Raw genomic sequence first — 27,359 nt, forward strand, 5'->3', positions numbered from 1 at the left:
ATCGATTTTCTGGGGCACCGTGTCACCAGGCACGGCGCCGTCCCCCTGCCGGCCAAGGTGGAGGCGGTGAAGGGGTTTCCGCGCCCCCGCACGATCAGAGGGCTGCAGGAGTTCCTGGGCATGGTGAACTTTTACCATCGGTTCCTGCCCCGTATCGCCCAGCTCCTGCGCCCCCTGCACGAAGCTCTCCGAGGTAAGCCGGGCAAAGGCGACGTTACCTGGACCGAGCAGATGGACACGGCGTTCACGGGCGCGAAGCTCGCCTTGGCTAACGCGACCATGCTCGCGCACCCGGCGCCCGATGCACCGATCGCCCTCACCACCGATGCCTCGGACTACGCGGTGGGCGCGGTGCACGAGCAATGGGTGCGTGGAGCTTGGCAACCGCTGGCGTTCTTTAGCCGGCAGCTTCGCCCGCCCGAACGCCGTTACAGTACCTTCGACCGCGAGTTGCTCGGACTTCACTTGGCGGTCAGGCACTTCCGCCATCTGCTCGAGGGCCGGGCGTTCACTGCCTTCGTCGACCACAAGCCGCTGATCTTCGCGATGGGCAAGGTCACCGAGCCGTGGTCGGCCCGGCAGCAGCGTCACCTCTCGGCCGTGTCTGAGTACACGACGGACATCCAGCACGTCGCGGGGAAGGACAACCCGGTGGCGGATTGCCTTTCCCGGGCCGTCGCCCACGCAGTCCACCTCGGCATCGACTATGCCCGGATGGCAGCGGACCAGGCCGCTGACCCCGACGTCCAGGCCTTGCGGACCGCCGTCACGGGCCTCCGCGTCACCGAGGTGCCGTTCGACGGCGCGGGCGCGGCCCTCTTGTGCGACGTCTCCCTCGGGCGTCCTCGCCCCATTGTGCCCGCGGGCTGGCAGCGCCAGGTGTTTGACGCCATCCACGGCCTGTCCCACCCGGGCGCGAGAGCCTCCCAAAGGCTGATCGCCGACAAGTTCGTCTGGCATGGCCTCCGGAAGGCCGTCCGCGGCTGGGCCAGGACGTGCCTCGCGTGCCAGCGCGCCAAGGTGCACCGGCACACCCAGGCCCCGTTGGCCCCGTTCACGGTGCCGGAACGCCGGTTTGACCACGTCCACGTGGACCTGGTGGGACCTCTGCCCCCCTCGCGGGGTTTCACCTACGTCCTCACCATGGTGGACCGCATCACCCGGTGGCCGGAGGCCGTGCCCTTGGCGTCGACAACGGCGGCCGATGTCGCGCAGGCTTTCATCGCCACCTGGGTCGCCCGGTTCGGCGCCCCCTCAGACATCTCATCCGACCGCGGCCCCCAGTTCACCTCGGAGCTCTGGGGGGCGGTTGCGCAGGGGCTCGGGGTCCGGCTGCACCGAACCACGGCCTACCACCCCCAGGCTAACGGCCTGTGTGAGCGATTTCACCGCTCATTGAAGGCCGCGCTCCGGGCCACCCTCCGCGACGGCGGCTGGGTCGACAGGCTCCCCTGGGTCCTGCTGGGCCTCCGGACGGCGCCCAAGGAGGACCTGCGCGCATCCGCGGCGGAGTTGGTCTTCGGGCAACCGCTGCGGGTGCCGGGCGAGTTCCTCCCCGACTCCACGGCACCATGGTCCGCGGCACAGCAGCGCTCCGCTCTGCAAGAGACCGCCCAGAGGTTCGCCCCGGTGCCAACGGCATGCCACGGGCACCCACCGACGCACGTCGCCCCGGAGCTTCGCACGGCGGAGTACGTCTTCGTCCGCCACGATGCCCATCGGACACCACTGCGGCCCCCGTACGACGGGCCTTTCCGCGTGCTGGAGACCGGGGCGAAGCACTTCACCCTGGACATCGGCGGTACTCCTGACCGCGTTTCGGTAGACCGCCTCAAGCCGGCCCACCTCGATGTGGACCATCCACCGCCAGTGGCCCGACCCCCACGTCGGGGCCGCCCTCCTGCGGGCGGACGCCCAGCCCCGCCGCCACGGCGCCCCCCGGTCCTGCACCCATCCCAGGGGCAGCCAGGGGCATCCCACCTGGTATCCCTGCACCCCGGACGCCGCCGATCGCCAGGGGGCGCTTCGGCCGGGTCATTCGTCTGCCCCGCAAACTGGCCCTCCAGGTGCGCGGGAATTCTGGGGGGGCGCGTGTGGCGGACACAAAAGCCCACTGGCGTGGTGACATCATTCCACGCACCAAGTGGGTGGTGGCCACGCCCGAGGGGTAGGCGTGGCCTCATGATATACACCGGGCGACCAGCCCGGAGGAGTTCAGTGTTACAGTGTAGTCTTACAATAAAGACGTTTATATGTTACCGCTTGTCCGCTTCCTCCTTGCTCACAAGCAGCGCGCGTAACGCCGCGCTTTAATGTTATCGTTTTTCCGAGCTACCATTTGGCGCTTTAATTTAAATTAACACCACGGTTCGGGTTCTTGGAGTTCATCTCCGGTGATTTTGCATGGGGCCTATTTTGTTAAAATAAAGATCATTCTGTCTTGATCTCCACAATTAGAATTATATTTCTACACCCACTCTCCTCCTTCTTTGAAGTTACTTTTCGGAGGTTTTGTTTTTATGTACAAACTTATTAAATATCCCAGACTCCGCATTTAGCATTCGATTTGCTTATCCTGGCCTTATTCCTTGCTTGTGATCGGTTTTGTTGTTGTTATGAAAGTATTTATTTATTTTATTTTTCTTGGTTTTCCCATGACAGCTGGCGGAATGCAGCCGGTCACCAACATCACCCGCACAAGCTTTTTCAGCATTGGGGTCATGTAAAACTAGGGTCGTTTTATTTGAAGAGCATGGGTGTACCGCTGATGCAGTGCCCCCTGTAGGTTAAGGCAATAATTTGTGATTATTAAGAGTGCCAGTGATGACTTGCCTCTTCTTCGCAAAGGACACCATGCAATCTTTAATGTCCACCAACTAAAGCTGCCAGATGGGACATCCTGTTGACGTCCATCCGAGGGACGGCACAAACTGATGCCTCACTCTGTCTGCGAGACACCAGAATGACAGTCTATCAATGAAATTTGAACCCAGGCAAGACAGCTCAGAATGGGTACAACAAGGTCAACCTGATGGGTCGCACCTTTGTGGACACTCGTGGGCCATGTTGGCGTTTCGGTTGTTCAACTTACCCGATAGCCGTTGCACGGTAGCAGGGCGGAGCTATTGTAGCCAAATGTAGTAGTGTCGGAGAGATTACTGGACCAGGCGGATCCACACGCTTGCCAGTACGGCCGGATAAAAGGAAAAACTGGAGAAATTGATTGGCCCCATGAGATAAATTGGGAATTTGGCATGGTGCATGACACTCTTGGACCCGACCAGCCTGCGACTACTGCACTCAAAGGGAAGGTGCCTTGAGGTGTATTGTCCCGAGCGTTTGGTACTTGCTCACAAATTGGGACACGAGTAATTTGGAGTAGGGGCGGGCGAGAGTGATTACATGGTCGGTGGGTGGATCGGTTTGAATGCCACAAAGTGTCTTGTGGGTGGCGTTTTTTATGTTTGAAAGGTATTGTGTTTTTGTGTTGTCGTAAGGATGAAAATTGAGTTGTTTGTAAATGTGAATGTGTGGAATTCACATGTAAGCAGGCCATGACAGTGTCGGAACACAATGACATGGTTTTTTTGCACTGCAGTGTTTGAGAATTGAATGGCAGAGGGGGAGGGAATGTCATTTTGGATTTTGTGGGTGGGGAAGGTGTGTGTCCCTGCAGGAATGGATCAAACTCCGGAGGAGCGGTGACTGCAGAGCGGTGACTGATCTAGCCTGAGGTAATTTGTCCCTGGCAGCCGGTGGTCTGGAATTGGAAATCCGTCGGAGGGGGGGTCTGTTGGGCGACCAGTGGGTATGGAGACTCCTGGCGACCCGGAAGAGGCTACAAGAGCCTGGATGTGCGGAGACACTCCTCGGCGGGACGTACAGCTAAGGAGCTCTTTTGGCTGTCAGGGGACGAGAGTTGAAGGAGGGGTTGGGGTGGGGGTGAAGAAGTCGTAAATCGGGTGACTTGCCAGTCAAAAAAAACAAAATGTGATGAGGGTGGGTATGAATTTACATTAGGGTAGTGGAATATGTTTTTAACATGAGCAAGGGAATTGATTAACAACAGGGAGGGATGGAAACACCAGGCTACAAACTGTCATCCCGGTGTTTCACAGGCAGTATAATTCATCAATGTGTGCGCCATCCCTCAGATGGACGTTAAACAGGCTTCCTGTCTGTCTGCATTCGTTGGTGGATGTTATAGATCCTATGGTTTCCTTTGCAAAGAGTAGGCGAGCTACCGCAGGCACCCTGGGCAAATTACAAATTCCCGCTCTAACCTACATAGGCCATTATTATTGTCGTGTCCCAGGGTTAAGACCCCAAGAGGACGAATGGCCAAAACGAGTTCAAACTCCGAGGTGCACTCCGATCCTTGGGGGGATTGTCCTTGGCGCATGCGCGAAGGCCGGAGTCTTAACTAATCAGAAACACATGCAGGGGTTAATCTGAACCCACAAACTCAAAGACAGGACAGCAAAATCCACAATACAAGAAAAGTAAGATTCGACAAATAATGATTTCATGAAAATAAATGCAAATAACAATGAAAAGTGAGGTAAAAACTAAAATTCCTAATTGGGACGTCTCCACTCAGACTCGTATACAAACAAGGGGAAAAGATAAATGAAAGAATATAAATAATGTTTTGGTAATCGGCCGGCACTCAGCTTTGCGTCCCCAAATGGCTCGTAAGGCTTGCTGGTCATCGCCTCAAACCACCGTACGGGAAACGCACAAAATGGCACGGAGTCGCGCCTGCAGCCAGCCTCCGTGAGGCAAGCAGGCAATATCCCTCTTTGCTTCGCTCGTGACCCCTTCCTTTTCTGCAGGGCACCACCGTCAACCAACACCTCCTCATTCCACGTTGCAAAAGTCCCAAAGCCCCTGACACGTCTCTTCACCAGTGCACTCGAAATCACAGCGTCCCCTCGAGACGAGAGCCAGAACGAGAGAGAGAGAGAGACCAAGCTGGTGAGATGCATCTTTTTTCTTTCAGCTCTCCAATATTCCACGATGACGTCACACTCTATCCAATCATCGAGCGCTACTCAATCATCCCATCGCGCCTCCACCAATCACGAAGGCCAGGGCATGGCCTCCTCATTACGAGTCGTCAGGGGGCGGAGTCCAGTCGTTGTCGGGAATGTTCGGATGACGTCGGCGGTCGTGAGGCCGGATTTACGTGCCGATCGGAAAATGTGCTGGGTGTTGGTTAGCTCTGGCGGCGTTGTGAACAAATGAGTCCATTTGTTATAGATGTTGTTTGGTGGGCTTTTTAATTGTAATAAAGATGGAGGGAAGATTACAGGAGGCAAACACGAAACGGGGAAATTTAACCTTAGATCCTACCAAGATAGTACAACCTCACTTGCTGGGGCGGCCTGGCCTGAACAAGTTGGCAGTTGTTTGGAATTGTCCAGCAGAATTCCGGACAGTCGAATGATTGATTTCAAATTGTTTGGAGATCTTTTAAAATCCCTTCCCAGACTCATAGGCATCTATAACCTTCTTTCTGAAGGCCTCAGAGAGCTCTTTTGATCTAGGCATGGTGACACTGCACACTTCAACAACAAAGAGCAAACCAAACTAAATGTCTGAGGTTTAAATAAGACAGGTTCCTCCAAGATCCTCTCCAACGATGCTCTAATCATTTGCACCTGAGGTGGTGCACCTGATTCTAATTTTAGGTATTTGAAGTCGTGATAAATGTAGGGGTGTACTTACTTTTTCCACATGCAAAATTTGCATTTATGTTTATTTAAATTATACAATGGACTACAAAATGTAAATGTTTCATGATATTTGTTATATTATATCACCTTTATCTATCAATATTGTTGAAATGAAGATCAAATAGCTGTATGTTGAAATATGTTGAAAAAGCCAAAACTTTACATGGGGTGTACTTACTTTTTCACGTGACTGTAGCCTATGAAATACGAGGGCCAGTCAATAAGTAACCTTAAAATGGCGATTTAAATTTGAGAATGTAATGTGTGTAGTTGTAGACGACATATGTTATATCTATGGGTAACTAACATTTTACCTGTTTTAGATCTGGCAACATTGAGCGTATAACGTCAGTAGAGCAGTTTCAAGATGGCTGCTCCCTTAGAAGCATGCACCAGGGAGGAGCAACGTTCTGTCATCCGTTTCTTGGGAAGTGAGGATGTGAATCCCAGTGAAATCCATTGCAGAATGAAGATGCAATATGTGGACGCATGTTTATCACTGCAGCAGGTGAATGATTGGGACAGGAAGTTTAAAAGTGGAGTGTCCAGTGTGGCAGACGCTGCTCGCTTGGGCTGGCCTCACACAGTCGACACAACAGAAATGGTTGCAGGAGTTGAGCGCGTGCCAAGGGAAAACCGTCACATTACACTGGATAAAGTGGTCTCCGAATTGAACATTAGCCATGGTTCAGCACACCATATCATTCACAACATGCTAGGGTTCTGCAAAGTGGGTGCCGAGACAACTCGCACCCGAACTGAAAGAACAGCGAGTGGATGCATGTGAAAAACTTCTGTGACGTTATGAAACAGAAGGCGACGCTTTCTTACAGCACGTAGTGACTGGGATGAAAGCTGGGTCCACTACTTTCAGCCAGAAACAGAGGGTAAGCAAAGAGTGGGGCCATTCAACTTCACCGAAGCCCAGAAAATTCCACACAACCGTCCGCTGGAAAAGTGACGCTGATGCTCTTCTGCGATAGCTGAGGCCCACTTGTAGAGCATTACATGCCCCGAGGGACCACAGTGAGCAGTGCATCAAACTGCAACCTCCTTAAAAATCATCTGAAACCAGCAATCAGATCAAAACGTCTTGGACTACTCACTATCGGTTTTTGCTGCAGCTTGACAATGCTCGGCCCCATACTGCCCACGCTACAGCTGCAACAATCGAGGACCTGCATTTTGAGTGTCTTCCTCATCCATCCTACTCGCCAGACCTCGCCCCCTACAGATTACCACATATTTGGGCCACTTAGAGGTGCTTAGTGGAACCACTTTCAGATTCGACAAAGAGGTCCAAGAGGTGGTGCACGAATGGCTACACAAGCAGCCCAAAATTTTTTTCTAGAGAAATCCAGGCCTTAGTAAAGAGCTGAAAAAAATGCATTGAGCACAAAGGAGATTATGTTGAAAAATAACAGTTACACACGTACATGCAATAAAGAAGTTGTGAAAAATATTTTAAGGTTACTTATTGACTGCCCCTCGTCCATTAGGAGGGGCTGTGGGAAGGGAGCCATAGATAACTTACATTTGTGGCCACAAATATTGGCACCCTTGCACTTTTTTCAAATAACACAAATTTCTCGAAAAATACGTTGAAATCGACAAAAGTATTTGGTCTCCACAATTCTATATTTCACTGTTAATATTACGGAACCTTTGTTTTTGATTCAGAACTTAATATATCCTTTTAAATCAGAAAAAAAAAAAAATGCAATTAACAAAATTATTGACACCATCGACTTAATATTTGGTAGCACGGTCTTTGGACAAAATAACTGCAGTCAGGCACTTCCTATAGCCATGAATGAGCTTCCTACACCTCTCTACTGGCAGTTTGGCCCACTCTTCTTGTGCAAACTGCTCCAGTTCTCCCAGATTTGAAGAGTGCCTTCTCCCTACTGCTGTTTTCAGATCTCCCCACAGGTGTTCAATGGGATTTAGATCTGGACTCATTGCTGGCCACTTCAGAACAGTCCAGCATTTTGTCTTGAACCATTCCTGGGTGCTTTTTGAAGTGTGTTTGGGGTCATTGTCCTGCTGCAAGACCCATGACCATTGACAGAGACCCAGCTTTCTTACACTGGGTTGAACATTGCACTCCAAAATGCCTGGGTAATCTCCTGATTTCATGACACCATGCACACATTCAATGCACCCAGTGCCAGAGGCAGCACATCAACCCCAAAACATCACTGAACCATCACCTCCTCCATATTTGACTGTAGGGAAGGTGTTCTTTTCTTTGAAGGCCTCATTTTGATTTCTGTAAACATAGAGATGATGTGTTTTACCTATAAGCTCTAATTTGGTCTCATTTGTCCACAGGGCATTCTCCCAGAAGGATTTTCGCTTGTTCAGATGTGTTTTCCAAACTCCAGTCAGGTTTTCTTATGTCTCTTTATCAGCAGTGGGGTCCTCCTGGGTCTTGTACTATAGAACAACCTTTCATCGAGTTGGCGACGGATGGTGCGAGATGAAACTGTCATACCTTGTGTCTGAAGGACAGCTTGAATCTGTTTGGCAGTTTATCAAGGTGCTTTCTACACCATTCAAACAATCCTTCGCTGCAATCTTCGATCAACTTTTCTCTTGTGGACACACCCAGGGAGGTTGGCTACAGTGCCATGGGCCTTAAACTTCCTGACAGCATTGCGTACAGTGGACACAGGAACATCAAGGTCTCTGGAGATGGACTTGTAGCCTTGAGATTGTCCATGCTTGGCTACAATCTTGTGTCTGACCTCCTCAGCCAATTCTCTGGTTTTCTTTCTTTTCTCCATGCTCATTGCGGTACACACAGTGACACAAAACAGCAGAATGACTCCTTTTTTTCTCAATTCAAACTGGTTGAATGAGTGCTTTTTATATTGCAGGCACCTGCAACTCACCACATGTGAGTTCAATTCCAAAGTAAAGGAGAATCACCTGCTTGAACTCACCTATTTCTAACAACTTCTAAAAGGTGCCAATAATATTGTCCAGGCCATTTTAGGATTTCTGTGTGTAATAAGCTAAGATTTAGTAATTCTTTCAGCTTTTTTTGTTTTGTTCCACTGCAAACCAAAGAAATACATATGTGGATACCAAAAGATTTTTTAATTTCAACAATTTTCTGGAAGAAATGGTGCATGATTGGGAAAAAAATGCAAGGGTGCCAATATTTGTGGCCACAACTGTACTTGTTCTCCTTACTGCTCTACACCCCTTAAGCAATAATTCACATATTTACAGCTCGTCGATTCCTCGTTCCGAGCTCTTGGGGTGGGTAGAAAAACGTCAACACACAAAACCTACCTTAACCACAAACCTTAACCAAAAACCAAGAATATTTGTACAACCCCCCAGCTAAAGACCACGTTCCGCGGTGGATTCCACAATGCCTGTTACCTGCAGAGCCATCCCAATTTCCCCAAATTTCCATGGGCCCTGTCCTTCTGGTACAGGTTAGTGACATTGCTCGATTGATCTTCCCCCATTCACTCACACAAATAAACCCCAATCATCAAGCATTCATGCAACCCCCCTGCAAGACTATGGCTTAAATGTCATTACATACAGGTGTGTTCCTCAATTAGGCAGCAGGGAGGTACTGCACAACCAGATGGTGGGGGAGCTTCAGGCTGTGGTGCCCCTAAATCAAAAAACAAGTCACCCGATTTACGACTTCTTCACCCCCCCCCACCCCCCCACCCCACCCCACCCCCCCTTCAACTCTCGTGCCCTGACAGCCAAACAGCTCCTTAGCTGTACGTCCCACCGAGGAGTGTCTCCACACATCCAGGCTCTTGTAGCCTCTTTCGGGTCGTCAGGAGTCTCCATACCCACTGGTCGCCCAACAGACCCCCCCCCTCCGACGGATTTCCAATTCCAGACAGCACTGGCTGCCAGGAACAAATTACCTCAGGCTTGATTAGTCACCGCTCCTCCAGAGTTTGATCCATTCCTGCAGGGACACACACCTTCCCCACCCACAAAATCCAAAATGACATTCCCTCCCCCTCTGCCATTCAATTCTCAAACACTGCAGTGCAAAAAGACCATGTCATTGTGTTCCGACACCGTCATGGCCTGCTTACATGTGAATTCCACACATTCACATTTACAAACAACTCAATTTTCATCCTCACGACAACACAAAACCTTTCAAACATAAAAAACGCCACCCACAAGACACTTTGTGGCATTCAAACCGATCCACCCACCGACCATGTAATCACTCTCGCCCGCCCCTACTCCAAATTACTCGTGTCCCAATTTGTGAGCAAGTACCAAACGCTCGGGACAATACACCTCGAGGCACCTTCCCCTTGAGTGCAGTAGTCGCAGGCTTGTCGGGTCCAAGAGTGTCATCCACCATGCCAAATTCCCAATTTATCTCATGGGGCCAATCAATTTCTCCAGTTTTTCCTTTTATCCGGCCGTACTGGCAAGCATGTGGATCCGCCTGCTCAAGTAATCTCTCCGACACTACTACATTTGGCTACAATAGCTCCGCCCCTCTACCGTGCAACGGCTATCGGGTAAGTTGAACAACCGAAACGCGAACATGGTCCACGAGTGTCCACAAAGGTGCGACCCATCATCCATCCTTCAGCCCCCTGTGTGGACCATGGCTCCACTAGCCCAAGCTGGCCAATGTGGTGGGAACCTGCTACCAACTCCGCCATTCCCAAGGCCTCGGACCTGGGGGGCATGGTCGCAGTGCGGCGTCTCAATGGACCAGGGACGCCACACTCCACCAGACTCCCCATGGGGCCCGGGTCGTACCACGACACCCATGGTCAGACCCCACGTCCAAAGCTCGCCAGTGCAGCCCCCCAGCTGCCAACCAACTTTGAAAGGGGCAAAGTTTCCATGTGGCCGACCCCAATGACCTCTACTGGTCCGAATTTCACAGCCTGGGGACAAACTCCCACCATGGCTGCTCCAAATCAATTTCCCATTTATGTTTGAGTTTCAATTTAATTTAAAAAAATTTGGCCTCGTGTGCCCAACCCAGGAAATTGGTTTTCATTTCATCCTGAAAAGCCAAAATTAAATAAATTGGAATCTCATGGGGGAATTAAAAAATAGATTTTACAATCATTCGAAACCCGCTTCCTGTTGGAGGGGGAGGAAGGGAGTGGGGTGGGAAGAAAGCTTTATTTTACGTATAACTTGTGATCCACAAGTCTTGTTATGATAACTATTGTTTTTATTATATTACAACATAGAGTTGTTGCATTTTAGAAATTGTACAATTTCTGGGAGTTTGATTCATTTTTCATGATACCATTCAGTTTTCAAGTTATTCTGTCTAGCGGTGCAGGAGTACAACGTACTACAACAGTGGCTCGTACTATAACAAAACAAATCGGTGTATTTTAGAATGAGCTGGGTCTTGTACTATTAGTGCAGGCCCATATGTCATAACAATATTGTTTGTGTTTTTTGTTTGTTAAAATTGATTTAGCAATGGATTCTGCTTCAGAATATTATAGAGATGTAAAAAAAATAGGGTTCCATTTTTTCTTTTACGTCTAATAGGTAGTAATTCGAAGAAATCCAAGATGGCCGCCATAAAATTTGGAAAATACACTTTTGTGCATATCTTTGTATCTAGATATCATATAAACATGAATAATATGTCCTTCTATATGTTTTCAGACCCAAGGAAGCCATTTCTGCCATTGTTTTTACAGAAAAATGCAAGGAAAATAAAATAGTGGACATATACCAGCCAAAGTGGGGTCGGCCGGCATGAAATCGGTTAATTAAGTTTCCACCATCTAGTTAAGGTCTGGTTTTGACTGTGTTGACGAAATGTGAATCTGAATAGTAGTATCTATCTTTGCAGGACCGACGACAGTTCAAGAGTGTCTAGAAAATTACACCTACCTTCAAGATGAGTGACTCACCACCCAGGAAGATTGAGAAGTCAGTAGATTTCGGACTTTGTTTTGTATGCCAAATGGCCATAGGGCAAACAGACTATACAACCTTTGTAACGAAACCAAAACTCTCCTCTGTCGAGAAACTGATGGCAGGTGCTGAGGAACAGTACACGTATGGTGAAACAAAGTTTGCATCATTGAATAGACGTTTGCAATATTCCTCTGCTGAAGAATTGCTCGCAAAAGGTCTCCGCTACCATAAAGCTTGTTACAAAGATGTTACCAATAAGATGCACATTGATCGAGCAAAGGCTAGGTTTGAGAAAGGAACAACATCAGGCAGTGCCGCAGAAATCCGACTGAAAAAGAGAGGACGACCAAGTTCTAGTGATCTAGGGGAAAGCACGTCAACATCCAGAAGGTGTTCCCGAGAACAGACATTTGACGCGCTCAGATGTGTCATATGCCAGGAAGACAGAGGAAGTGAACTACACAATGTGTCAACAAAGAACATGGGACTCCAGATCAGAAACATTGGCCAAGAAACAAGTAATGACAATCTGAAAGTGAGACTGAACAGTGTCATAAGTTCGCCTGACCCATTGCAAGCAATGGCTGAGGACATGAAATATCATTTACCATGTGTAGTTAAGGCCAAACGTGCTATAGTTAAGACGGAAAAACAAACAGAAACAACCAATGTTAACTTTGGTCAGGTGTTATCAGACCTTGAACTCATTGAAATTGTTGAAACTGCGTTGAATGATACTACTGAAAATGCTGTGCTGAATATGAATGAAATTCATGTAACCTATGTCAATTTACTTAAGGAGCACGACTTTCCGGTCTCAGACAACCATAGTTATAAGCCATACCTGAAACAATTGATCCTAGACAACATTGCCGATGTTCATTTCAGCCGGCCCTCAAACAAAACAAAGCCAGAGCAGATTCTTTCCACAAAGCTCAAAGACCACATGATATCAAGCACAATTACAGCAGACAGCATCAAAGACGATTTTAAAGTACTTTTGCGAGCTGCGAAAATATTGAGGAAAGACATCGCATCTTCCCCAGCATGGAAATTTAATGGAACCTTTGCTGATTACAAGCCACCCCCGATGCTCAACATCTTCTGCAAGCATGCAGTCATGGGAACAAGGAAAGTAGGAAATAGCAACAGGGAGGACTCCATTGGTGTGAGTGCATCATTGTTGGCGCAGCACTTTGTCGGTGCTTATAAATCTGACCGACAGGTATCGTACGAACCAAGAAGCGAGGATGGATCATTCAAACAACGATTTGAAACTCCATTGAGTGTGGGCTTAGCTCTCGACATACACAAAAACACACGATCCAAGGCGCTTGTAGAGAAACTTGCACATCTGGACCTCGCCATCTCCTACAAAAAGGTCATGGAGATTGAGACCAGCATTGCCAACTCCGTACTGAAGCAAATGGAGTCCACCGGAGGCATCTGTCTACCACCATGGTTGGTTCAGGACACGTTCGTCTGGTTTGCCATGGACAACATCGATTTTCTAGAGTCAACTCCTTGCGGGATGAATACCCTTCATGGTACAGCAATTGCGATCTACCAGCCTGTATCACCGGAGAAATCACCCATGATACCACCAATTGAACTTGACCGGTCATCAAAAGCTCAAACGATACATGATGCAGTTGGCTGTAAAACGTTGACCTGCAAGAAGCCAGCACCCGAGAAGAGAAAGAGCGACTGCAAGCTGCTCACATCAAAACCCGAGACAGACAAGAACAAGAAAACCGATATGACCTGGATGATTGGATGCCTGAACTTCGAGGAAGAAGGAGAAGTTGACGTCAAACTCACAGCTCCGGGGACGTGGGGAGCCTTCAATTCCTTGCTATCTTCGTCCAGTGAGAAGACCAATGTTGCTCTCGTTCCTCCGTTGATAAGGTCGCCTCCTACAGACTATGATACACTGTACACGGGTCTGATGAGAGCTCACAACATCACAACTCGTGTTATGGGGAGTGAGGCAATCACAGTCATGACTCTCGATTTGCAGCTATACGACCTGGCGATGAAGCTGTGGGTGGAACGCGAGGACATCAGGAAGCAATTCCTCTTCCGACCTGGTGAGCTACATGTTGTGTTTTGGGCCTTAGCTGCATTAGGAAAATACGTGGAAGGGAGTGGAATTGATCAGGCATGGGTCGAGGCTGGACTTTTCTCGCCAACCACAGTGAGCCAAATACTAAATGGGAGGCACTTGTATCGAGCTCTGGAGGCACACATGGTAACACTGATCGCTTTGTACAACCTGTACTTCCAGAGATTCCTGGCAATGGAACCTGAAGAAAGGGCCTATCTGAACGAGTCATCTGTTCGTCTGGGAGAGGCATATCAGAGAGACATCAGCGGGAGCATGGAGCCAGAGAAGAATCTATGCGACATTCTCAAAAAAACATTGGCCATGATGGAGTCCAGAGATATGACCAAAAAACTGGAACAATTTGAGGTCAGCACAAACAAGATACAGCGCTTCATCCTGAACTACATGAAACAGTTTGAGACTATCCTTCTGTTCATTAGAAGTACAAGACAACGTGATCTGCTGCTGCATATGGAGAGCATCGAGTCTCTCACGAAGTACTTCTTCGCTCACGATCATCTAAACTATGCTCGGTTGCTCCCTCTCTACATTTCAACAATGCAGGAGACTGAAAAGCAGCACCCAGAACTGTGGAGGGAATTCATGAAAGGGAACTTCTGTGTGACAAAAGGATTGGCAGGCTTCACATCAATAGCCCCAGACCATGGCATTGAGCAAGAAAACCGTACACTGAAGGTGATTGGAGGAATCGTAGGGATAACTCAAAATGAGAAGGCGCTTGACAAGTTCTTCCTCATTGCACCTGAGCTGTCAAAGTCACTGCACGAGTTTGCGGAGGGATATGGTCTTGGTGAAAACCAGAGCAGAAAACAACACCACGAAATCACGGGGGGAAAGCTTTCCCGGGTGATGAGCCATGCCTCCAAGCTTTCTAGGGTGTTCCGTGAACATGGCGATCCATTTATGGAAGAGGAAGTAGACGAGGTCTACAACCTGCTCACCAAAGAAGTCATGAATGAAAAAGTGTCCAGCGACATCTTAGAGCGCGACGAGATCGGACAACAGATGTTCCAGCAATTTGCCACAGATCGTTTAGCTGAGGGAAAACTTTCTGTGTGGGACAAAATGACGAAAAGAAAACTTCGAACATTCAAGAGTTCGAATGCCACAACAGAAGTGAGATCGGGCGACAAGCTGAACAAAGTCAAAGAAGAGCGAGGATTGTTGCAGAGGTTCATCGTTATCTCACGGAGCCGACCAGAGCTCGACCTGAAAGAATGTATTGGCACCTATGAATTTGGCATCGTTCCACGTTCTTTATTTGCATCTGATGGATCCCTCTTGTTGGCATACGACAAGGCAAAAATCCTTCGTCAACTTGAGCATCTGGCTGAGCCTGAAGAGCAGGATGTACATGATCCACCAGGAGAACCTATTTCGACAGAAATCAATGAGCATCAAGACGCGGGAATTGCCGCTTTGAATGATGCAGCAGCACACGCTGGGGAAGAAACTAATGACCCATCAACTGACTATGAAATCTCAAGCCAAAATTTGCAGGAACCCTCTCAGATCAGCCAAAACCCAGACACAACCACAAGATCAGGAGTGATCAATGAAAACGAGACTACTTCTCGCCATAGAGTGATAAATCATTGATGGCATGGCTCTTGTTAACGGGATCTCCAAAACAGAACAAATGATTACATGCAGTGACTTTGCTCAATCGTTCATTGAACGCCTCGAAAATATTGCCGTGCATTATGATGACGTGAGGTTGGTATTCGACCGATACATCGATAACTCACTGAAAGACAAAATGCGCCTAAAGAGGACAAAGGGGAAATCAACATACTATCACGTCAGGGATAGTACATTGATCCAGAAGATTTCACTCAAAGATTTCCTTTCCAATGTGAAGACCAAGGCAGAGCTTACAGAGTACTTGGCTGTGAAGTGTCTATCTTACAGCAAGGCTCATCCAAACAAGTTGAAGAAGTTCATGGTGACATCAGGAACTAAGACCACGGGCAACACTGAAGTTCCAGACAGTCTACTCACGCACAGCCAAGAAGAGGCCGATACACTCTTAATTCTGCATGCTCTCGCAGTCGACAAAGATGCAGAAGTTATCATTGATTCGCCAGATACCGATATCTTCCTCCTACTGATTCAGAGATTTCACGATCTACCACCTGCTACGAGGTTTCTCACTGGGAAGGGAAAGTTGAGGAGGAGCATTGCAGTCCAACCTATTCATGGCATGCTAGGAGAGAAACGTGCGTCTGCAATACTTGGATTCCACGCATTCACGGGAAGTGACATGTCTGGAAGGTTCGCTGGCAGGAGCAAGGACTGGTGCTTTAAGGTCTTCATGACATGTGACAACAAGATATGGGAGGCTCTGGAGTCTTTGGGACAAACTGATCCGTCACCAGAAGTGTGTTCCCAGCTGGAACGCTTCGTCTGTCTGCTGTACAAGTCTAAAGTTCACACGAAAGTAAACGAGCTTCGCTGGTTCTTATTCTCCAACCGTGCTGCTGAGGGAGAGAGTCTTCCACCTACCACTGGTTCGCTAAAGTTACACGTTCAGCGAGCACATTATATCGCAATGATATGGAGAAAGGCAGCAGAAAGCCATCCGTCCCTTCCATCACCTGTCGAGTATGGTTGGCAGTTACTTTCGGATGATGGGGTTTATGCCCCAAGTCGATGCCTGAATCCTCCAGCCCCAGAAGCAATAATGAATCTCGTGAACTGTGGGTGCAAGAAAGGGTGTATGGGAAGATGTAGCTGTCGCAATAACAATATTCCTTGTACTGAAGTTTGTGGGTGTGTGGGTTACAGTTGTAACAACAAAGCAAACATCAATGAACCGCGTGTGATAGATATGGATGAGGATGAATGAGGCATTCGTTTATGTGATCGTTTATGTTCATTCATCGTTTATGTTTAGGTGTGTGTGTATGTGTGTGCGTGTGTGTGTGTGTGTGTGTGTGTGTGCGTGTGCGTGTGTGTGTATTCAAAATAAATGTTATCAGTGAAGATTGTTTATTGAATCGATTCTAATTGGGAAATTATACGATCCGATTTCACGACGGCCGTCTCCATTTTGGCTGGTATATTGCCCACTATTTTAATTTCCTTGCATTTTTCTGTAAAAACAATGGCAGATATGGCTTCCTTGGGTCTGAAAACATATAAAAGGACATATTGTTCATGTTTATATGATATCTAGATACAAAGATATGCACAAAAGTGTATTTTCCAAATTTTATGGCGGCCATCTTGGATTTCTTCGAATTACTACCTATTAGACGTAAAAGAAAAAATGGAACCCTATTTTTTTTACATCTCTATAATATTCTGAAGCAGAATCCATTGCTAAATCAATTTTAACAAACAAAAAACACGAAATTACTAATCGCCCTAGACTATATACTCTTCCAGCAGGAGTGGCGTTAAGCAACACACATTTAAATAGAGAATTTGCATCCCTCACCCTCCTGAACCATTGTGACTATGAATTGTTATCAATGTCGAAAACCTTCCTTAGCACACCCCAAGGGCAACCAACAAATTTCAACTAATTCCGTCCACCTGTTGTTTTGAGTATGATAATGGCCTTTTTCAGTCGTAAGATCCGAAGCTTTTAAAATAAAATTTCTCTCAAGCATCAGGTTAAAAAATTCACATCAATGTCAAAGAGCCTGTGAAATCTCGTCCCAGAGATCCCGACATTCCAGCTTCGGATAATAAATGCTGCGTATCAAATGATCATATTATTTGCTGCATTGCACCAAATCCCTCCTGCCATCTCTATTATTTTGGAGCACTAGGATAGAGTGCAAGTCCATTGAGGTAAATAGATTTACTCAGTCGACAAACCATATAAATAGGCATTAACTGTAGAGAGGGGGAGATCTCTGAGCAAAGGTATTCCTCCAGGAAGGGTCTCCTCAATATCTTGCATCTCAGCAAAAGGATCTGAAGAAAAGTAAAAGATGAAGGTGAGACATAAAAAAAAAAAAAAGTTTTTTTTTAAACGAGCAAAAGGAGAATGAAACTGGCCATGATCATACCTGTAATAGAGTTTAGTGAATCTAGGCTAGGCGTGGTCATAATGTTGAGGCTCAAAAGTACAGTGTAACCAAAAGCAACGGTGGTGATGAGGTATGCTGGTAATGCCACAGCCCAGTACCTGCACACATCAAACAGCATAGCTTGTTCCTCGAATGATTGTCCAAAGGCTTCCGTATTAAGATTGAGAATATAAAACTGATGTGCTGTTTGTTGTAAAACATACCATGCAGAACACATCAGGGTAGTTCGAGGTCAAACATGAATATGCGCTCGTCAATGGTCCACAAAAAGGCTGCCTGAGTACAAGCCAGGTATCCGAGTGTAAAGTTACAACAACAACAACAACAACAACAACAACAACATGCATTTTAAGGCCATTTTCCCTGCTAGAGCGGGGGTTTGCCTTGCGGTCCTCATGACAATCTTCTCCATTTTGCCCTATTTTCTGCATCTCTCCTTGTTAACCCCCTTGCCCGCATTTCTTCTTCCACCATCTTTAGCCAAGTCTTTCTCGGTCTTCCCCATCCTCTACTTCCTTCTACATTCATTTCCATCACTCTTCTCAACCAGTCACTTTCATCCTTCCTCAACACATGACCAATCCATCTCAACCTGTTCCTCTTCACAGCATCAATCACAGGCTCTATTCCCATCATTTTTCGCAATTCATCATTTGTCTTCCTCTCTCTCTCAACGATACTCCGCACATCCACTGAACCATTCGCATTTCCACCCTTTCTTGCTGCTCCACGTTCATTACCCATGTCTCGCTCCCATAAATCATAACACTTCTCACACATGCAGCATACACCTTTCCCTTCAGCTTCAACGACACTCCCCTCCTCATCAGCACGCCACTCAGTTCCCGAAACTTCTTCCATGCACATCTCACTCTAGCAACCGTTGCCGAGTCTGATCCACCTTCTCCATTCAGCATGTCTCCGAGGTAGCAAAATGTTTTCACACCTTCCAGCTTCACGCCGTCTCCAAGATCCAACTCAACATTTCCTCCATGTACAGCTCCCTCTGTGCACACCTTACATTTGAATGTAGCTGCCACACTGGTTAATGACCCTCTCAGACCACTACATTTTTGATGAACCCATTCAGCGCACATTGTACATTGAATGGAGTTCACTCCGACACCCTTCCTGCACACAGCACATGGCCACTTCTCAGTTCTTTCCACCTCACCACATGCTTTACCACTTGCCATCACCTTCGTCTTTCCGATATTCACCTTCAGACCTTTTGTCTCCATACATTCCTTCCACTTGTTCATCTTTTCAGAGTCGGGTGTAAAGTTACGAAACTCGGAATAAGGGAATACATTTCAAAACTCTGTTACAATCCTGTAACCACAACGCAGATGTCACACAAGCTAAGAGATTGTGTATAATATTTGATATGTCAGGATTTTTTTTTTCGTTTTCAGGTTGTCCCCAATTGCGCTTTTAAAAATCCAAGATGACTGCCATACCACGTGACCTATGACGTCACCATATTCTTCAGTCTGCACTCTAAATCTTATTACACTAAAATCCGCAATTTGGCGTCTGTCTGACCACGATACATTAATTCCTTACTTATCCAATCTCATCTAAACGTCACAGGAGGATTAAGCTTCACATGGAGGTTGTAGCAATTCGCCCACCCCCTTCCCTCCCCCAAGGGGGATTTCCACCTTGGGCGAAGTCTACGTTAAGGTGTAATATTATTATTACAAAACAACATCGCCCCCTCCCCAAGGGGATTTTGTGACATGTAATATTGCCCTCAACAACCTTATGGAAGTAAATTTTATTATAGGGAATTAAAAATACATAAACCACAAACAAGTATTATTACCTTGTTAAACAGTTGCTACTGCTGCTTAACACCCAAAAGTGTCAATAAAACCTATTATACACTCGAAATGCAAATGTCCTAGATAAACTACTATGAGAGGAAGAAAAGATACTCCAACCTTTGTTTTGTGTCAGTGGGTGGGGCCGACATTTTTTATCCGCGTCATCCCGACGTTAGTAGTAGAGTCGACAGTGCCAACGCACTCTCTGATAATAGTTTTGTAAAATTAACTTCAATGAAGAACTTTATCAAGACAAGATATAAGTACGTATCTGTGGTATCCAAATCCTGGTTGTGGGAAATCAGAAGACCTCGGTAATACTTGAGTAGATTCTCGCCAGACAAATACAGTCACTATAAATCATCAGAAAGACGTTAGTCAAACACACTGTACACGTGACACGCTTTCTTGTCTGCGCATGCGCATAGCAAGGTTCAGGGTTGATCGACTAAGCGTGGGGTTGGGCGTGGCCTTGCCAAACTACGATGGCGTCGGTTGAGTACGAGAACACGCTCTCAGAGTACCTGTAAATATTTAACTGTATAAATTAACTGGAGAAACAAATTATAACAAAGGATTCTGCACCAAGTGAAACTCCAGTCATTGCCATTGACAGAGGCCCAGCTCAGAAATACACACAGTCTGAATAACTATTATAATATTTGAGTAGATGATGTTCTAATACTGATTTACAAATGTTGTAGCACAAACTTTATAGACGTGCTCACCAGTGGCGTACAGATGGCATATTTTTAATATGCTGGCATATTTTTTGGGTGTCTGGCATATTTTTAATTTTTTTAAAGTAACATAATTGTTCTCCCTCCACCCCTGCTTCCCCCTCCCTCTCTCAAATCCCCAACCTCAGTAGCCATAGGTAATACTAATAGGGCAAAGACATAAGGAAACTAGGATCTTTATATTTAAATATCAATTAATTGACCATTGACCACTCCAGGCGATGCAGTATGCCAAAACAAAGATGAAAGGAACACTAAATGTCAGTTCAAATATTTATTAAACTAGAGGGCCCGTTGGTCCATTGGACCAAATTTTAATTGGTGACTTTTGGATGTTCGGGGAATTTTGGGTCTTTGGTGACTTTTGAGTCATCAGGGTCATTTTGGTCCTCAGGGACTTTTAGATCATCCTGGTTTTTTGGGTACTTTTGGTTCATCGGGACTTTTTGGTCATCTGGGTCTTTTGGGGGCTTTTGGATCTTCGGGAACTTTTGGCTCTTCATGGTCTTTTGGGTCATCAATGACTTTTGGGTCCTCGTGGACTTTTGGGTGATCTGGATATTTTGGGTCATCAAGGACTTTTGGATCATCAATAACTTTTGGATGATTTGGGTCCTTGGGGACTTTTGGGTCATCAAGGACTTTTTGGTAATCTGAGTGTTTTGGGTCCTCGGCGACTTTTTGGGCATCTGGGTCTTATGGGTCATCAAGGACTTTTGGGTGATTTGGGGACTTTTGGGTCATCTGGGTTAAAGGGTCTTCCAAGGTCTCAGCAGTTAAAAGGTACATTTGAATAGTACTTAATTGACGACAAAAAGTGTCACACACACACACACACACACACACACACACACACACACACACACACACACACACACACACACACACACACACACACACACACACACACACACACACACACACTTTATAGCAGATGTTCTTTTCGACGCATCAGTGATACTCCGCCGTAGCGAATCTGCCGCCGAGAAACCGTGCCTAGAGATGGTTATTGATCACGTGGTTTGCTTTTGCCTTGATCCATGACTGGAGGGATCGTGATCACGTGTCCCGTGTGTGGTGTATTGCACTGGTACCTCGCTATTATTTTATTTTCATAAATGTAACAATGAAAAATAAGGCATTTCCCGAGACATGATATCTCTGCTGAGATTATTTGATCCCACATAACATTATCACGCATAACGCCGACACCGAGGCAAATGTTTCTAGCGGCTCCGCCCTCATCAAGCTGATTGACAGTCATAGCCACGCCTACCCCAGTCCCATTCTTTTACATAGGAATGTCGTTTTCCGTACATTTCGAGGAATCCTTTCAAGCTACGAGAATTATAATACCAAAGGGTGTTGCAGGAAGTAAAACTCTATCGAATGGTAGCAGAATCATTGCCATTGATAGAGGCAGCTCGGAAATATGCCGTCTGAAGAAGATTATTATTATTATTATTATGAACAAGAAGATGAATTCCCGGGTTTGAGCGATCTCGTTATTTTGCTTTAGCCTTGGTCTGGAGAACTGAAAAGTGATCCCTACCTCGACAATCAGCTGAACAGACCAGGTAGGCTCTCATATGCAGCCAAAGCAAGTTTTTAAAGAAGATAATCCAACTTTAGTTTTGCATGTAGCAGATGGGACTGACGTTTTTTTCTGCACCATCCCTACATAGAGATGTACTACCGTACTCTGATATACTTTGTAGATGTACTCAGTTGAAAAAAAAAAAAAACGAGTAATGCTGGATACGACCAGGTTGCGTTTTTGACCTACGTTAGTACGTTGTGTGCAGACAGACAAACAAACGGACCCAAATGAAATACTCTGTCCTCTGGCAAGGGTAATAATCACTGGAAGAAAGATTACAATTAATCAGTTTTAAATCATCATTCTGCATCTGGAGTTTATAACACGATTTTCGCTCGAGAAGCACATAAACTATTTGTCCAACTTACTCTTGCCTTCAAACCACCTGTGTGCTTACACACACACACACACACACACACACACACACACACACACACACACACACACACACACACACACACACACACACACACACACACACACACACACACACACACACACACACAAAAAATATGTAAAAGTGAAAAAAACAAAACCTACTTTTGTGGCCAGTAGGTGAGGCCCGTGCTGTGCAGCCAGCTTTCGGGCACAAAAGCCCAGACCAGGAAAAGAACTAGGGAAAGAGAGGATAAAAAATTGCTCAAATTCCACTGACCACAAAGACACTGCACAGACAATACGGGACTTTCAGAACGACATATTTCTGACCGAGATTGCTTGGCAAGAATGTGCAGAAATCCCGAGTAATGAAGTAAATTGGGTGGCTTGGGCAACTTTCATACCTCCTAGATAAGGATTGTGGAATGAAGCGACTAAGAAAAAACAAACAACAATTTAAGTAGCCGTAAGTACTTGTAAGCATATCTGAGAAAGGTGTGCGCCTCTGCACAACAAAACAGTTGGAAAACTTCCTGATCAACCCGTACAATGAGTTCATAGGTTACAGTCTGTATTTTGTAATTTTTTTTTGTATACATGGTCGAGGCTTGTCGAAAAACTACTACGAGTACACTGACTGAATCAGGATGCAACAGGAAAAAAGGAAGAGTAGAGAGAGTGGAGGGTGGAAGGGGGGAAGAACACCAATAGCAGAGGTGAAGGCCAAGACAGGTGGAGCCAGACAAATAATGGGATTTATGGAGGAATTGGGGGGGGGGGGGGCAGGAGAGGATGCATGGGGTGGACAAGATGGATACGGAAGGGAACTCTCAGGAGGGAAAACTGGAAATTTGGAAGGAGGAGGGATTGGGGTGGGGTTAATAAAGGTAGAAAAGATCATAATACATAATAATATTTATTGGAGTCTCCCGATTCATTGGAATCATTGGAATCTCCCGTGATGAAGCTACCTCCGAAGGCCTTTCACTTGCTCACCGCAGGCAGGCTGGTGGTCTTTCTGTCTTCTACCGACTCCTCTCCGGCCTTGCTCCTCCTGCTCTCTCTGGGCTCTGTCCCCCAAATATTCCTGCAGGTCGCACAAGATCTGCCTGTAACCCTCTTATGGTTAAACTGCCAAAATCAAGACTCTGCTCACCTTCACTCTTTCATTCCCCTTTTCTCCCGCCTCTGGAACAAACTCCCTCACTCTCTTCAATCCCACTCCTCCCTCCAGGTCTTTAAAACAGCTGTTCACCACCATCTCTTATCTTCCCCCATCCAAAACCTTGATCTTTTCTACCCCCGCTAATTTCACCCCAAATCCACTTTTTTGAAATACCAACTTATTTCCTGGAAGTCCTTGGTGTCCTTGTGTTTATACTTCTCCCACCCCCCACCCCCCTTCCCATGCCGCCTCCCCCTAAGCCCTCCCCCTCCCACCCATTCCCGATGTTTCTGCTCTCAAATGTTGTGTTTATGTGCTTCCCCTTCTCTCCCCATCTTGTCGACCGCTCCCCTTTTTATATATTTTGTTTGTTTGTCTGTTTGATTTGTTTGCGTGATTAATGTTAGCTCTTTCACGAGCCTCGATTATGTATCCAAAAAAAAATAAAAATAATAATAATAATAATAATAACTAGCCGAAACCCGTGGAACATCCACGGAAGGGAGGATGCGGTGTATGGATAGAGTGTACCATTATGGATGGCATAGGGGATTTGCTTGTCCGAGTAAGAGTTAGGAAGAAAGATGAGAATGAAGAGTGCGTATATGAACAACGATCGCCGACACCGGCACAAATGCATGCTCTGGATTGTCCACTCGGTGGACGCCTTGCTGTCGCCTTCGCCTGTCCAATCAGCGGACGGCTTGCTTCGCCTTTGCCCAGCAGACGCCAATACTATGGCGTCGTAAGATGGCGTCGTATCGGCAGTTAATCAGATGCTTTTGGGCCCCAACGTCGGCTAATTCAGATTTTTCGAGTATGGCTGTACGTGATAAACAAAGAGTGCGGTTCGTAGATCGAAAATCCATTAGTGCCGTGGGCATCGGGTCACTGGGTGCGGCGTAAAAGGGATAACAAAGTCGAGTCCTTACGCTATTATTATATAGATAATCATGGTTTTGGATTGGGGACAATCTGAGATGGTGGAGAACAGCTGTGTTGAAGACCTGGAGGGAAGAATGAGATTGAAAAGGATGTGGAAGGTATTCCACAAGTGTGAGAAAAGAGGAACGAATGAATGGAGGCGAGCAGGGATCATGGACTTAGGTAGTTTTACCAGAAGAGGGTTGATGGGATACCACGTGTCCCATGCAAAAAACTATGGGGTGAGGGGGAAATAATGGAAAAAGCAGAGGCTGCAAGACCAGAAAGGAAGCGATAGAAGACAGAGACCACCGACGTGTATGCAATGGCAAAGTGATAGGCCCATAGACTCAGCTTAATCGTGAGATGTTCCAATGATCTTGAATGCCTTGGTTTCCACCGTGTGAAGCCGAGCAAGATCTGAGGCAGGGGGAGCCAGCACAGATGGAAAAGCAGCACTCCAAGGTGCAGATGAAGGCCTTGCTGGCGGATAGTTCAGTGTGCCAAGGAAGGACTTGTACAACGGAGGATGCCAAGTTGGTGAAATGGCTTTACAGCCCAACTTTGAAATGTGGCTTGCTCAATATGAATAAAGATCATGGCTGATAGTGAGACCCGGGAGTTTGAATGGCTGAACTTCGTCAAGAGGATTATTAAGAAAGAACACAGGAGGGTTTCTCAGACGGTCCTTTCGGAGAGAAATAGTGAGGGTGTGAGATTTGTTAGGATTGAAAGACATTCCAAGTATTTGACCAGCTTGTGATTTTTTTTCAAGGTCTGAAGAGAGGGAAAAGGCTACAGCCTGCCTGTCTGATGGATGAGGGATGTCACGGCAGAGAGTGGAGTCATCAGCAAATATATAAAGGAGATTTCCCTGAGAGCTAGAGAGATCATTTATAAAGATCAGGAATAGGAATGGGCCCAGAACACTGCATTGGGGCACTCCAACATTGGGCACTCCAGTATTGGGGCACTCCAGCCTTGACAGAGAGAGAGGAGATGAAAGGATTCCATTGAAAGCCACACATTGGTTGTGCGAGTAAAGGAAGTCAGAAAGCCATGTGTGGAGTTGGCCTTGGATTCCACAAGCAGAAAGTTTGGAGAGCAAGGCGGGATGCCAGACTGTATCAAAAGCACAATACATGTCCAGAGATTTGCCCTGGTCTCATGTCTGACATTAAGGGCCTCCATCCATTGTTGAGTGAGTAGAAGCAGCATGTCCAAGGTGGACTTACCTGGTCTGAAACCAAATCTGGTGATCTGAGATGTGGTTGTTGAAGAAAAGGAAAGATTTGGTATGAACTGCAAAATATAAACTAGGGTAGTGGAGGTGGGGAGGTAAACATACCGTCACAGAGTGACATGAAATCTGGATCAATATATAAACTGCCATCCTGGCAATTCACAGGATGGGTGATTCATCAATATAGTCAGGTTCACTATGTCAATAAATTATATTTCGTTCAAAATCATGGTAGATTAGCAAACCTATACATTTTTGGAAACGTTATAGCATGGAAAAATCTGAAAATCAATGTTTACATTTGCCAATTCCAACCAATTCGATTCGACCAATTCGACCAATCGACCAATTCCATTTGACCAATTCGAACATTCGACCAATCGTTTCGATCGACCATTCGACCAGTCGATCGATTCGATTCATCGAATTCGATTCGATCGACCATTCGATCAATTCGATTTGCCAATCAATTTGACCGACCTTTGCTTGTGTGGAACGGACTGTGAAAACGATGCGGACTATATTGTCGGATACGACACACAGGACAGTGATGACGAACTCTAAATGGCATATTCTGTAATCGTGTATGTTTGATGCCATTGACTGCCTGTGTATATTTAGTCATTGACTGCCTGTGTAGATGTGAAGTTATACTGACTGCATGTGTATATATGATTTTGCTGACTGCCTGTGTATGTTTGGTGATATGAATTATTGTGACACATTTTGATGTTATTAACTGCCTGTACAAAATGATAACATGTATTTGATTATGCAACTTATCGCGAATATAAAGACAGTATTTTGCAATTCAAAACCTTTGATTCGTGTCTTACCATTCCCCATAGCACTAATTTGATACTTTCATTGGATTCCTTGTCCCTGAAAATATAGGTTTAGTATATTTTAAAAAGTTTTTAGGGTAATTAGAGGCAGAAATAGAACAAAATATGTATTTTACAGTGGCCATTTTGAAAATCCAAAATGGCCGCCATACAATAAATCTCTCCAAATGTAAACATTGATTTTTAGTTTCCTTATGCTATAACCTTTCCAAAAATGTATAGGTTTGCTAATCTACCATGATTTTGAACGAAATATAATTTATTGACATAGTGGATGTGTCTACCGGTAATAGTTGGTGAACGTTAAAGATCCCACGGTGCCCTTCACGAAGAGTAGGTGAGCCATTTCCGGCATGCTGAACAAATTCAAAATTCCTGCCCTAATTACTGGTGAGAAGGCAATGGCAAACACTCAGTGAAACCCTTCCCAATAAACTGCTCTGGAACACTGTATCGGCATCATAACATCAGCATGAGGATCACTGTCCAAAATGTTATTTTCTCAATCAATCTGAAACCGGCAGGTGGGTGAGTCCGCAGCATTCTGGCGTGGCACGGTACACAACCAAAAACTCTCGACTGGAACCTTGTTCTTCTTCGCCAACCCTCCACCACCACCCTCGTTATTCTCGTCTACGGAAAGCTCTCAAACTCTGGCGATCCTTCTGCACTTGGGTTAAAGTCTAAATCCAGCATAATTGGTCACCTTTTTACTTTAGTCCACATTGAATATTAACTTCTCACCTTAAACAAACAAACGCAGTCATAATAACAATGCAAGAAAATAAGGTAGAAGCAGGATTTGCAAAATAA

The 27,359-nt window shown here is 46.3% G+C and overlaps 1 protein-coding gene across 13 annotated transcripts in view; it reads right to left on the reverse strand.

Moving 5' to 3' along the window:
* Window positions 1-10,920: 10,920 nt before the first annotated feature.
* PIGP (phosphatidylinositol glycan anchor biosynthesis class P) overlaps window positions 10,921-27,359 on the reverse strand; it is a 30,085-nt gene continuing 13,646 nt past the window's right edge. For 6 of the 13 annotated variants that reach the window (XR_013623875.1, XR_013623876.1, XR_013623879.1 and 3 more), the window contains 4 exons: window positions 22,532-22,604; window positions 17,802-17,920; window positions 17,155-17,706; window positions 10,921-11,132 (listed from right to left, as the gene is read on the reverse strand). Coding sequence is in view for 5 of the 13 variants with exons in the window: in XM_078780645.1 (XP_078636771.1) it covers window positions 17,591-17,706; window positions 17,802-17,920; window positions 22,532-22,604; window positions 23,366-23,456 (399 nt within the window). In the remaining 8 variants the exon portion in view is untranslated. Of the gene's footprint in view, window positions 11,133-16,755; window positions 17,707-17,801; window positions 17,921-22,531; window positions 22,605-23,365; window positions 23,457-27,359 lie in introns of those variants that run through there. The other 7 variants (XM_068121248.2, XM_078780643.1, XM_078780641.1 and 4 more) reach the window with 3 other exon arrangements.

The sequence above is a fragment of the Myxine glutinosa genome, chromosome 6 (genome assembly GCF_964187855.1).
Source record: "Myxine glutinosa chromosome 6, kmMyxGlut1.1, whole genome shotgun sequence".
In the NCBI taxonomy this organism is placed as follows: domain Eukaryota; kingdom Metazoa; phylum Chordata; class Myxini; order Myxiniformes; family Myxinidae; genus Myxine; species Myxine glutinosa.